Source organism: Parambassis ranga, chromosome 4, assembly GCF_900634625.1.
Source record: "Parambassis ranga chromosome 4, fParRan2.1, whole genome shotgun sequence".
Taxonomy (NCBI): Eukaryota; Metazoa; Chordata; class Actinopteri; family Ambassidae; genus Parambassis; species Parambassis ranga.
In genome coordinates this window covers 16,351,162-16,364,993 of record NC_041025.1, presented here as the reverse complement: position 1 = coordinate 16,364,993, position 13,832 = coordinate 16,351,162, and the positions used below count along the sequence as shown (strand labels likewise).

Here is a 13,832-nt window from a genome sequence, read left to right as displayed (position 1 = left end):
AACAATAAGGTCTGTAACACCCTAACATAACCATCACTGACTCTCACATGAATCTCACATGTAGCACATATTCCTGATGATGCCTGATCAGAATCAGAAATACTTTATTGATCCCTGGGGGGAAATTGCTTATACTCAGCTTCAATGCCATCCGTGGTCAGGGTGGGATTGGTCATCTTGTTTCGTTTTATTTTTTTTAAGTGGTCATTTTAATATCATTCTGGGATTCACTTGCAATCAAACTATTTAGTTCTTTATGTGAGAACATATAGATTTTTTTTTAAATATTTAAATTCACTTCACATAGTCACCTCTGCTGGGCTGGTTTGATTTCTCATTAGAAGTCATTGGTTGTTATAGTATGGCTGTTAGAGGGAGATTCATCAATTGATACATAAATAAATTCACCATCAATAGGAAGAGATTCATAATCTGTGTAATTTTGACGAATGTGTTGCCTCAGTTCTTTAAACAGATGGTTCCTAATCTTATTGTGACATCCCTCAGCCTGGAAAATATATTGACGAAGGATCAATTCATCACGTATTTAATTTGTTTGTGAATTTTAAGCCATATAAAATATAATGAAAATTCTTTTGAGTTTATGTGTGCCTTTTAGATACATGAGTGTTCTCATGATGTCCAGTAGATGGAGCCATTGTTCTGTGCAACCCTCATCATTATGCATTACGGAACAATACATTTCATCTTTACTTCTTTTAGCTGCATTAAAAAAAGAGAGAGAGGCTGAAGAATGCATTAAACAGGACCATTGATTTACCACATGAAAGAAGTACGCAGCAGAGATAGGTGTCGGTTTGCTACATTCATTTTAATAATTTACAAATCAATTTCAAACACAAGAAAATAAAAGGGAGAGAAGGCTGAGACAGTATAGGTTACTCCAAGTGTAATGTAGATAATTGCAAAGTATTAAATTAAACTGCAAAATATACCAAATATTTTTAATCTGCTATTATTGATCTCCAAAAATGTCTTTTGTGAAGAAGTAGATATATTGTCTGTACGGACTGAATATAAAAGAATCAAACATGGTGTGTGTGGAAGAACAAAATAAGACATTCAGAAAGTACTACGTGTTCTCATTTATTAGACATGTGTACTAAACAATATTCCTCCCACAGCATTTTCCCCTCAAAAAAGCATGAGTCACAGGATATTGCAAAGCTGTACTGTTGACTATTATTGAAGTGCAGATGGTCGGGCTTTGGCTGTGTTAATTCATCTGAGGCATTCAAAACAACACGGCACGTTTTTGAAAAGCCTGTAGTACTCCTCCTGAATCTGGAAAGACACGTAGAAACAGGGACAGTAAATATAAAGATAAAACAAAATACAATTCATTTACACAGAAATATTTTAACTGCATTTACTTGCACCGAAAAATATACCTGTAAATATTTTATTATTATATTTTTCTACACGAAATTATTTCATAGCCAAAAAAATTAATATAATATAATATATTTTTGGGGGTGGGTGGTTGTACCTTTCTGGACAGTACGCAGAGGAAGATGAAGATGAACATCCCTTGGAAGGCGTTAGTGATGGTGAACAAATACGCGGTGAGCGTCGTCTCATTCAGGATGTGCAGCACTCCAAAAGTCCAGGTGGCTCCGAGCACAAACAGCAGAGCCAAAGCACCACGGGCACAAGACCTGAGGGAGACATCACTGCTTTTAATGCCAACCCATAACTCCATATTGCAAGGACACCGCGCGGTATCTTAACAAACCAGTGGAGAAGGAACTTCCAGCTTGACTTTTAATATGTTTTTGACCTACTCAGCGGGAGTAAAGATAATCCTACCTGATGTTTTCATAGTGGCTGATTTCAGGCTTTTTCACAGCAGTGTGCCGGTACACCTTGTAGATGATTACTCCAAAAGCCAGGAGATTAACCTTTAGTGGAGAAATCGACCAAAACAAACTCAAAACACAGACATAATCATATGAATATTTATCTTTGAAACAATCCCTATGTGCTGATTTGAATTAACATTTTCAGTATGTTGCAAAGACGTCTGATTTTACCAGGATGATCAGACATGCAGGTCCAATAAAGCTCCATATGAAGTGGTTTTCTGTGCTCAGCCAGCATCTGCAATACAGCATGTTAATCAGAGAAAAGGTTGTATTGACTCGGTAGATACTTTATAAAACAACTTTGTTTGGAGATCTCTGTTAAAAGTCTCTATTGTACTGAGTACCTCTCTGAGTTTCTAGCATATTTTCTGCCAGACAGTCAAAAGCAACCTTAACTTTCTTTATGTCCCTGCAGGGCAAATTTAATCTCTGTCCTCTTGTACTTATAAGTAAAAAAGTCTGTTTCCTGAAAAATGCTGAATGAGATGGAAAAGAAGTGACTGCACTTTACAAAAACTTATTGGCCCCATATTTCCTAAAGTGTTTTTAGCTTACACTTTATCAGTGCCATAATATTGGGAGCCTAGCGTTGCTGAGATGGCCACAACCACAGCTGGGCTTCCGTATCCGAAGATATAGAAGTTACGGTGCAGAAAGCCTTTGTTGTAGATGACGCCAACCACTATTAAGTACAGATGGATGCCCTCGATGCACATCCAGGCAAAGGCTGCGAGGAAGAAATAGTGCAGCAGCCCTGCAATCACAGAGCAGAAAAGCTGCAGACAGCAGGGAAGAGAGAAGAAGAAGAGAGAATTTCAAGTTTTATTTACATCCATGGATCATAAAAAGAACATATGTCACACCAATAAAGCATCAATATAATGAGCTAAGGTGTTAATCAGTGTCTGTGTAGACATCCTCACCTTATGTGTGTTCATGTTGATTCCTACCAGGAAGATGAACTCGGCCATGAAGAGACTGCAGCACAGGTTCTTGTGGATGGTGGTTCTGGTGCTCTGGATCTCGCTGAAGAACCAGAATGTGAAGATGCACATGGACAAACAGATGAGGGAGATGATCATTCCCAGCTGGGTGATCCGGGTCAGGATGGTATAGTGGGCCACCAGCTGAGAAGCAAATGGAAAGGGAGGTGTTTCATTCACAGCTTCATGGTATGCTGGGGCTGCAATTTGTTGTGTTTTTTTCCACTTGGCATCACTTGATATAAAACAGGTACACAATGATGCCACACTAGTGCATTTGGCCTGTATTGGTTCTAATGCATCATTTAAATAGTATATTATATAGTAGTATAAAAAATGTAAAAAATACATGTAAAAATACAATACAAACTCCAGTCTCAAAATCACGCCCAATTCCCTGACAGCATGTAGTGTCTTGTCATAAATAAATTTCCCTTTAAATATCCATTTATAAGAGACAGTCTAAGAAGCTAAGCATTTTGTTATGAGGTATTTCTCACCATGCATTTAATAACAAAACTGAACAGTAAATGTTAAGTTCAAATTATTACTTATTTTTGTATATTTTAACAAAACAACAGAATGCTATCAGGAATTATATAATAGGATTTAATTGTATCTCACATTTCGTGTTTAATTAAATGTGTGTAACCTCCACATGCAATGCTCATAAAACACCCCAGACAATCATCAGTCATCTATTAATAATTTAAATCTACAGCAGGACAACAAAAAACACAAAGTATGATCACTCACATTGGCCCGGCCCGAGGACATGAGGATAGCGAAGTGTGTGAGGTGGTTGCAGGAGCAGGTGGTTGCGTTGCTGTTGACGTGGACCGTCTTGCAGCCGTGAGTGGCCCAGTGGCCCTGCAGGCTGTCCGCCTCGTACTCCCAGAAGGCGCATTTCGTCACATCAGCTTTAGTGTCAATGGGCTTCAAGGAAAGGAACAGAGATGCTGTTAACCCTGGATGCTGCAGTTTTTATATGTTAACTCACAGGCATTCAGTCATCATCCTTTTGTAAAAGACACACATTTACTAAATAGACTAAATAAGACTTGTGTCTTTATTGGATTTGTTTTAATTTAGTCAATTTAACATTTATGTCATTTATCTGCACACATTTCCTGTTTATTCTTTTGAGCAGTTTCCCTTCTAATTAATAATAAAGGCGTAAATTGTGTCATAAAAATGCTGAACAGGTGTATAAAAAATGTGTCTGCACAAAAATGTTGCCTGAATTATTGACTGTTGCTCTTTAAAGGCAATTTGCTGAGAATTTTGGCTGCTCAACATAAATCACCACCTCCTTTGCTCAGCCTTAACCTCAAGGGTCCAACAGAAATAATGATTTCACTTTCTCATACATTTTAATTATCTTAAAAGAACATACTAGTACATTAACTTTTAGGGGTATTTATCTCATTATTTTCTACTGTGCCCCCCCCCCCCCCTCCCCTCTTATTAAATTTATCACATGAAGGAAAATCTTAAAAATTTCACTTTACACAAAGCACTAACTATTCCTCCCATGTGAGTTTGTTTAAATTTGACTCTAATGGAAACTCTGGCTGTTATCAGGTTACTGCTGGAATCAATGTGAAAATAAGGAAGCTGTTTCTCATAACAGAAGAGCAATGCAAGGATGGCTCCAGTCTGACAAGGATGTATGTGATGAGATACTGAGGAGAGACAGGAACCGTATCTGATTAGTTAATGCTGATAAATTATTATTTGTAAATCAGAAAGTTTAGAAGAGGCACAAAGTATAACAGTTTGTAGTTTGTTTAAATTAAAAAAGTATTGAAAGAAGAGTTGAACAGTTTTTCAACAAGTATGTAACTTGTTGTTGTGACTGCAGTTCCTCAAATGGCCACTAGAGGCTAGCTTTAAAATGAATCTATCCCCATAGACCTCCATGTTAAAACGTAAAGCTGAAAGAAGCATGTTTACACTCTGGTCGTGGCTGATTTGAGTGACATCAGTATTAGTTTACCACTTTTTTTGGAGGTGCTATATGTATTAGTGTGACTCCAGAACTGCCAATATGGTGGCAGCCAGAGTTCAAACCTGCTCTTAAAGGTGATGCACTTTTTGTTAAATTAGTGTAACTTCTCTTTACAATCCGATAGCAACCAATTAGTTAGGCAGTTTCACATTAAAACAAAGAATATTAATCATCTGTGGAAGCTATAAATGCTAAAAACATCAGCCAATCCTCCGGGACGACCCTGCACAGTGTATTGGCTGGTTGTCACTCTCTTCCTGCTCTGCCCGCTCCAGAGAGGTACGTGCATTATGTCACAGACCGTGGCTCATCTTCAGGTAATGCAAGTCCATGTGATTGGGAGGCGTGGCTTTGGGGTGAGCTCCGAGAGAAAGGGGCGTGTGTTTACTTTTGACTCACTGAATTTTTCAAAAACTAGGTAGGGTACTACCTTTAAAGAAAAAACATGACGGCACAGAAAGGTTTCTAATCTTTAGGTGTGGTCAAAGAAGAAAACATCAGTGCTTCTAACCCATAGCATATAAGCTAAGGTAAATGGCCATGCCCAGTTTTAAACACCATAAACTCAGGTCAGAAAAGCTCTAAAGAAGCAAATATTAAGAAGTGGGGAGGGGGAAGAAACAATGTAGCCAGCCTCAGCAGTCTGTACAGTCTTTACCTCATTGTGTCTCAGAGTGAAGGTGACATGGTCAAGTTGGTAAACGTCAGCAGGTTTGACGGCTGCTGCTATGACTTGGGAGTTGACAGTGATTTCCCCTGTTCCTGCATAGCGCGAGTAGTCGGTGACACCTGGGTCGCTGCTCGGCTTCAGGATGTCACTGATGCTGTCATATCGCACAAACACCACTGACACGCTTCCTGATGGACAAAAAAAAGTTGAACAAAGACAGGAGGGAGTCAAACTTACTGTATATGAGAAGAAACTTTTAGTTCAGCTGCAGTAAACAATTAACACACTACCGGTAAGTCCCAAAATTCAAGTTTTGTACATGGCAGATTAGAAGAGAAAATCAGATGCTTTTAATTCAGTTGCTTTGAACATTTAGAGCAAGCTACTTTACCATTTCTGCTCTCTGCTGGTCTCACTTTGGGTGTTAGATTGATATGATCTCCTCCCATGGAAGCTGACAGTTTGGCTTTGGTTTGATGAGCATCAAAAGTGAAGAGTTTCAATTCTGAGGAAAAAAATTTAAGGGATTAAAATGACAATTATTACAAAAAAGGCTCATAGGTGGGAATAAATGATAGGACAATTTAATGTAATTGAGTGCCTCTCTCTTCGTAATTATCTCACCCATTTCAGTCGCTTTGATTTCGTGCTCGGCTGGAGTTTTGTAGTTGTTGGCCAACGACAGAGCGCTTTCCTCGACCACATGCAGCAGCTTGGTAATGGTGCGCTCTCGACGCTCTTCTTTCATTCGGCTCCACGCCACCAGCTCATCTTTCTCCACCAGGTTGTTTACGGCTTTGACTAATTTCTGTTTAAAAAGATTTTTCTTCAGCATGACGTGTGTACAGAAACATAGCATGTAATGTATGGCTGTGCTGCAGTCTGCTTGTGTGCTCTGGTCTGTTGTTAATTATTGGATGTGCTGAGCTTCTGTGTGTGTACAAGAGAAAATGTGCAGTTTACAGCAGCACTTACACAATACACAGTCTATTGTACCTTTAATGCAGAGCTCTACACTATAAGAGAAGAATGCTCTGAACTTTTTTGTAGTTTCTTGTTTTTTCCTTAAACTAGTTCAAAGCATTAACTGCAGCTCAGGCTGAACTCCAAATGTTGACTGAGAAACAAGAGCGGTAAACAAAGATTACTGAAAGAGTAGAGTTGATGGCAGATGGTTTGACAGTGTAATCCTTCTCTCCAGCAGCCAGTGTTGATACGGATCGACTCAAGGCCTCAACATATGCGATCACTTCCACTGAGGTAAGTTCACCAGACGTCTGCTCGGCAATTTCTTTCAATAAACTCTGGGGCTCTGTGAGGTTGCTCATCTAAAAGAGAAACATATTTATAAGCAAACATTTCAAAGAGTATTAAAGTATTTCAGAGCCTCTTAAAGGACCAGTGAATGACCTCATGAGTGTACGATCACCTGTCACTATGAGTCTTTATATTCTTCACCAAGGGACTTTTGTATTCCCTGTTCACTTGTAGCTTACCCTGGATTTACACCAGCCATGAAACAACTGCGAAACGTAAGCGGCACGTTTTTTTATTGTGTCTCCAGAGCGGCATCCATCCCCACCAGACGTGTTTGTGTATCTGTTTACCTGATGGTTAATGTCCTCTATTCATGTGTCAGGCTGGGTTACAGAGCAGCACACATCCACACAGGGCAGCTCCTCACCTTCCACTCTGAGAACAGTTGCTGCTTCTCTCCCTGCCATTTCCATTCTGATGTTGTCTTTATAAAAAAACATGTTATATCATATAAAATGCTGTTTCTCTACTTCCAAAATGAACCTCTCCTCGTACATGGCTGTGTTTCTCTGTCGGCTGCAACGTTAAATCGGTGAGAGTTTAGTCTGGCAGCATTTTATTTTGAAAATCTACCAGAAACTCTTTGATGTTCTGGTACCTGACTTCCTGTCTGCTCAATGTGGTTGGTGCAACAACTCGAAAATAGAACCGGTGTGTGTCTGTCGCAGAGCAGTGCGCAGCTACGCTTCTGAACTGCGCTGCTACATGGCTGGTGTAAATACTCTGATTGACTGAAATGGAAGCGTTTCACATTGGCTGTCGCTACGCTTACGTTACACATCTGGTGTAAACCCGATGTTGTAGTCTGTCCTCACCACTAGATGCCACTATAGCCAACACTCTGGCCTTTAAAAGAATATACTGTACTTTTTGTTTGATGTTGATTTCAGTGCATTGCTCCACTTTGGAGAAGGGCTGTGTCTATGTAGCCAGCACCATGGCAACACTGTCTCCTTATTATGTTACAGAGGCCTACAAACCAAGGGCCTTTTTATATAATTTGTGTTCTTGGTATAAAATGCTTCTTTTAAGCACTATAACTTGATGGAAAATGAAATCTTTTTTCTTTTTCTTCCTTTTTTATAAACAATAACACATCCGTGAGTAATATTACATTTAAAAATTCCACTCTCCAGTGAACAGGAGGACAACCCTGGAAGACGCAGATTGTCACAAGCAGTCTTGTATTATTTGCTCTATTTAAAAATAATTCCTGTCAGCCCTCTGGCCGTTTCTTTTTCTCCGTGGCTGTAAGTAGCACAACTGAAGGTCCAGAGCAGTAGGTCCCTCTGTGCTGCGGGTACATAGTATTTATTTGGGTGATCGTGGCTGGTGCTGTGTGTCCTTGATATTGTACAGTGTATCGTCAATCTGTCTCATCTCACGTTTATCATCTTTCTCTCCAACAGAGGGCAGCATCACCATATCTATACTCACCTTACTTGGCTGGGAGCCCGAGGAAAGGTACTTACATATTCAAGTGTTTTGTTGACAGCCTGTGTCATGCATCTGATGTTGTCGTGGCAGTATTTCTGTGGATGCTCTGCAAAACAAGCATTTACAACTGTATCACATTTAATTTATACCTGGATTTCATCAGGATAAAGGCTGCTATGGTGAAACTTGCATTTTATAACAGCTGCACAGATGTGCATCAAATCAGATGTGTCATCAGCACGGCTTAAGACAAAAGAATGCTTGGGATTGCACCGTTTACTTTATGTGTTGCACAACAAACCTCTAGAATGATAAAAATGTGTGTCTGTTGTGTGTGAAAGTGTCAAAAAAAGATGAAGAAAGATGTAAAGTCCTTGAATGTAAGAGCCTGTGTGCTCTCCTCCATCCTCATACCGACCTTTACATCTTACACCTCTCTCAGGATGAAAGTGCTTAGCACCTGACGTTGGGATGTAATCACGCTGACAGGTGCAATAGAAAGATCCATTCGTATTATGGCAGTGTGAGTTGGGTCCGCACACTGGTCCTGACTTGCATTCATCGATATCTGAAAGATGCAAATGAAAAGTTCACCTCCTCTCTTAACTGCAGACATCACTATAGAACCTGCACATCTTCCGCTTTTGAAAAATCAGATGCATATTTCTAAATCTGTATTGAATGGTGTGTGGTATCCCATTGGACATCTTATTCCACAGCACTGGATTAAGGTGTTTCTTTTTTCTTCTGGTGCCAAATAGGCAAAAGACCTCAGATGTTTCTTGCAGTAGCAGATGGAAAGGAAGTGAAAGGTCGAGGGGAAAAAAAAAAAAACCCCTCTCCTCCAACATATTTATTCTCAATGCATCGAAAGAGAAAACAGTTCACACATTCACAGATCTGACGCCCTCACACTTGTCTGGTGGCTGATATAACACACACTGTGTGCGTAAGGTCCTCTGTCAATATAGTTTATAATGTGCTAGTGATCATTTTGTGTGTGTGTGTGTGTGTTTTTTTTGCAGTTCCATTAAATTCAGTCAGATATTACCGGCGCATTCGGTGCCGTCGTTGGGCTGGAACTGGGGTAGTCCTGTTGATGTGTATCCAGAGGCGCATGTACAGTAATAGCTGCCCGGTGTGTTGGTGCAGGAGCTCCTGTCCCCACAGATGTTAGTCACATTCTGACACTCGTCGTCATCTGTGGTTAAAAAGACACAACTGAAAGCCTTTACACACTTCCTGAAATGCTCACCGAAAAAAACAAAACTGTGTGCATATTTAACTTAATAATACTACATAAGGTGTATGCCCAAGTGACAAAATACTGAAGGTCAGTAGCCAGTAACAAAATGCAGTGCATGCTTCCTTTGCCTGTTTTCTATGCTGTTTTATTTACTATATGTCCTTAGTATACTGCATAGAGTTCCCTAAACATGCTGCCAGATTTATGAAAGTATTCTAGCTTAAATACATTTAGTTGTATTGATATTTATAAAACTGTCGCCTCTGCCTCTTCAACAATACATAAACTCCTTTGTTGACTGCTGAACATTAATGCAGAATGATTGGACTATCAGAGTGCACTTGCTTTCTGACAGCAGACAGATGATAATGCTTCCTGATCATGCAGTAAGTAATCTCAGCTCCAGTATAAAGATAACTCCATAAAATTACGCTGACACCACGACCCATAGTCAAGCATTTACCACATTTTTGGCATCGTATTATTTGGTCAGATTATACCAGAATTACAATCTGGTTTAATCCACATATTAATCCCATCCAATCATCATGTTTCCAACTATTGTGTCATACAGGGATTTTTTTTAAGCACATATTCAGACAAGTTTAGTTGCTACTTCACAGATCAGGTCCTGATCCTGAGCCCAGTGTAAATGTGCACTTGATGAAGCTGAGTTGTGCTGTTTTCTTAGTCTTGATTAAAGTCTCGTCTGGCACTAATTTACATCTTATTTTAAAGGTTCACATTCGTGAGTGCTGGGTGATTCCAAGAAACACAAATTACTTAAGTAAAATATTTTAGATTTGACCTGCCTGCCATGTTTATAAATCACATGATACAAAGCAGTGTGCTTCGGATGCTGCTGTGGTCCTAAAAAAAAAAGTGCTGTCCAAGCCTTATTTCCAAACACACCTTCCGTCTCTGGTTCTCCAGTTTACTGGAAATGACCTGGTAAGACTTTCCACTGCTTATGATGGACGGTGTGCTCTTCCTCTGCTCTGTACCTTTTGTACAGAAAGCTGAGGGGTATAAGGGAAATCCTCTGCTCTGATGAAGGATACTCAGAAGAGGAAATACCTCCATAATGGAGAGAGGATGCTTGAACTGTCACCCTGGAATAAACATGCCACTCACATATTTTATGATTCACTTTGATGTTTTTTCTTTTATCTTTAAGTATAAAAAATGTAATATTTCATTTTACCATTCTACCATTTTGTATACTTTTGAAATTAGCAATGATTTAACATTTCCAGCTGTTACTTGAACACACGGAACTTTAAAAACAAATTTTTACTTTGTTCCCTCTTTGTTTTAAAAACCACTTCAGTTGTGTTTTCCTTACATTTGTCGTGCACTTCTGGCTCTTCAGCTCTATAAGCTGCACTCTGCATTGTGATCGTACTTGGGCAGGAAACAAAAAGGGTTCCAGGAATTCTAAACAGCCCAGAAACAGGACTAACAATGCTAACTGAAAGGCCATTAAAAACACACCTAATAAATCTCCTTCTTTCTTTTTTTTAAGATCTTTTTTTTCCCTTTTTACTTCACACTGTTTTTCTGCAATTAACTCTGCAATGAGTCAATTACCTGCTCCAAATCACCACAGCCAGACAGTCCATCAAACACAAACAGTAGCTCCAGAAGTTGTTCATATAACACTTGCCCACATGGGCCCTTCATTCTTTTTAAATAACTAAATTAATTATTAAGATTATAATTACAAAAATACAGATTAGTTCTAAATAAACAGGGGTTTTCATACAATTACATTTTCTAGTCCTCAATAGAATTAGAGCTAAACTGTTCTAGAAGAGAAAACCAGGACCGATCATGTTGATTTGTCCTGATCTACTGACCACAGGTTTTGTTTTATTCCTGTTTTTATATATAAAAACCGATCAAGTCATGCATCTTAAGAAGTTTTAACACTTTATCCAAGTCACAAGTTAAACATGCTAGAATAATCCTCTATATATCCAACTCTGCACTGAACACTTCTCTGTATGTTATCAGCAGTCGCTAACAACAAAAGCTTCTTAAAATAGACCGGGCTTCCATGGCAGCTGGGATATGCGTGAGCCTTGCTGTGCCACAGAATTGCATCATTGTAAATGTATTCGTGGAGTTGTGTGTCTGTATTCACCATTGCAAAATGTTGTTCCATCTCCTGTATATCCATGGTTACAGAAGCAGGCCTGGTTTGATCCATTCAGAGCATTACATGTTGCAAGTCGGTGACAAGAACCGCAAATGTTAGAGAGGCTGCATGGGTCCATCAGACTCGAGAGCCACGCTGCGTAGATACAAGAGACACGGTGTCTGTGTTTAACTTATACCAGGACATTAATATTCCAAAGCGCTCTGTGACACCGCTGGTGATTTTTCTTTTGAGGATTTTTGACTCCAGTGACAAATTCTGTGGTTGTGTTAAGCTGCTAGTTCCAACAGCAACATACAAAAATCAACTAAAGTACATATATATATATATATATATATATATATATATATATACATAGTACATATATAGTGAGATAAAAAAGAACTTGAAATTAAAAGAATTACAACATCAACTACAGTTTTTGAATTAATTGTGTATCTTGTGTCAGGTTTAAATACAACTTTCCTAAACCGACAGCGGTTACCACAGTGAGCCCACAAACAGAAATACCCCCCCCCCCCCCCACCCACCCCACCCCACATAAAACACCATGCTATAGTACAGATAAGCTCACGTACCTGTCAAAAGTACAAGTTTCATTGGAGACTTGTGTAAAGACTCCATACTTGTGCTGGGTCTGGATTTTACTTTCAGCACAGACTGGAGTGGGCTGGCTGGTGACGACCATTTCCTTGCATCAGTTTTCCTGTTTCCCTAAACCTGGCCCTTCCTGTCCTGATCTGTAATCATGCTGCTTTGAAAAACACACAGCCTGGCCCACTTCAAGGCGTCTAACACAGACTCTCCTTATATGAGTTCTATTTCACACCTGTTATAAAAAAATGTGGTTTTACAAGCATTCAGTCATTTTTTTTTTTGTGTTGGTGACACTGACTCATGGCGCCATTTTGGTAACCTCCGTGCCATTGTTCTCAGTTGAACACGTACAGTAGGCTATGTAAACACAGGCCAAAACAACACCGACTAACTTCACTGAAGGACGACCCCCTCCCTTCCGCAGAGGACTATACACAAATTCACACACACATTCCAGTGCTGTGTGTCTTCCAGAAACTGTTCTTCAGACAAACTCTATACTCTATACAAACCCCTGCATTTCACTTTATATGCTCAATGACTCGTTAGTGTCAGTGCCAGTGCCAGTTCTAATTGTCTTTCGGTCATTTCCTCTAAAACAGTGACCTATTGAAGGAACGGGTTCCATTTATAAAGCTGTTGAAATTCAGCGCAGTGTGTTATTGTTCACATGTCTGCACGGGCTGTCTTAAAGTCACACAAACACAGATATTCTGATATTGTGTCAAAAAAAACAAAAAAAACTGCTGGACATAAATAGAAATGTTGAGGTCTTTGTGTGTATTGTTGTTACATCTTGAGTGTGCCTTTGAAGATAAGCGTTTTGTTTTTAGTTCTTTGACACGTCACAGACTAATGACCCCATTCTCTGTGCTAAGCAAGAAAAGCTGAGTGTTAGTCTGCTGTTGACCCACACAAAACATAAAGCTACAGAGCACCAGAGTGGCCACAGATAGCAGAGCAGGCCATTTTTTTAACTATACTGAGTGCACGTGGACAAGACACAGATCATCCCACATTTTGATAAATATGTTTCTACATGTTTATGTAGCTACAGAAAGCCAGCTCAGCAAACTCCCTGCAGCATAAAGCAGAAGAAACACCTGCTTCACTGACATAGCAGGAAACATTCACAGCTTCATGTTGATGAAACATGTCATTAATAACTTTGCAACTAGCAATCAATATATATGACACAATACAATGGAACATATGACCGTACTTCCCATTGTCATCCAATTATGGGACCTATAGGTGGAGGTGAATGCAGTGGGGGCGGCACAGTGGTGCAGTGATTAGCACTGTCGCCTCACAGCATGAAGGTTGCATGTTCTCCTTGTGCCTGTGTGGGTTCTCTCCGGGTGCTCCAGCTACCACGTTCTACAGACATGCTTGTTAGGTTTATTGGTCACTCTAAATTGCCCGTAGGTGCAAGTGTGAGTGTGAAGGGTTGTCTGTCTGTATGTTGTCCTGCGATGGACTGGTGACCTCTCACCCATAGTTAGCTGGGATAGGCTCCAGCCC

The 13,832-nt window shown here is 39.7% G+C and overlaps 1 protein-coding gene across 1 annotated transcript; it reads right to left on the bottom strand.

Annotated features, from left to right (window-relative positions):
• Nucleotides 1-879: 879 nt before the first annotated feature.
• adgrl4 (adhesion G protein-coupled receptor L4) lies at nt 880-12,446 on the bottom strand. Its single transcript, XM_028404570.1, has 16 exons — nt 12,290-12,446; nt 11,697-11,846; nt 9,356-9,505; nt 8,723-8,872; nt 8,340-8,410; nt 6,699-6,878; nt 6,175-6,358; nt 5,942-6,055; nt 5,539-5,738; nt 3,626-3,805; nt 2,810-3,013; nt 2,442-2,662; nt 2,055-2,121; nt 1,831-1,922; nt 1,511-1,679; nt 880-1,305 (listed from the first exon to the last, which is right to left on the bottom strand). The coding sequence occupies exons 1-16, from the start codon at nt 12,333-12,335 to the stop codon at nt 1,243-1,245; spliced, it is 2,241 nt and encodes a 746-aa protein (XP_028260371.1). The 5' UTR covers nt 12,336-12,446; the 3' UTR covers nt 880-1,242.
• Between the last annotated feature and the right edge of the window lie 1,386 nt (nt 12,447-13,832).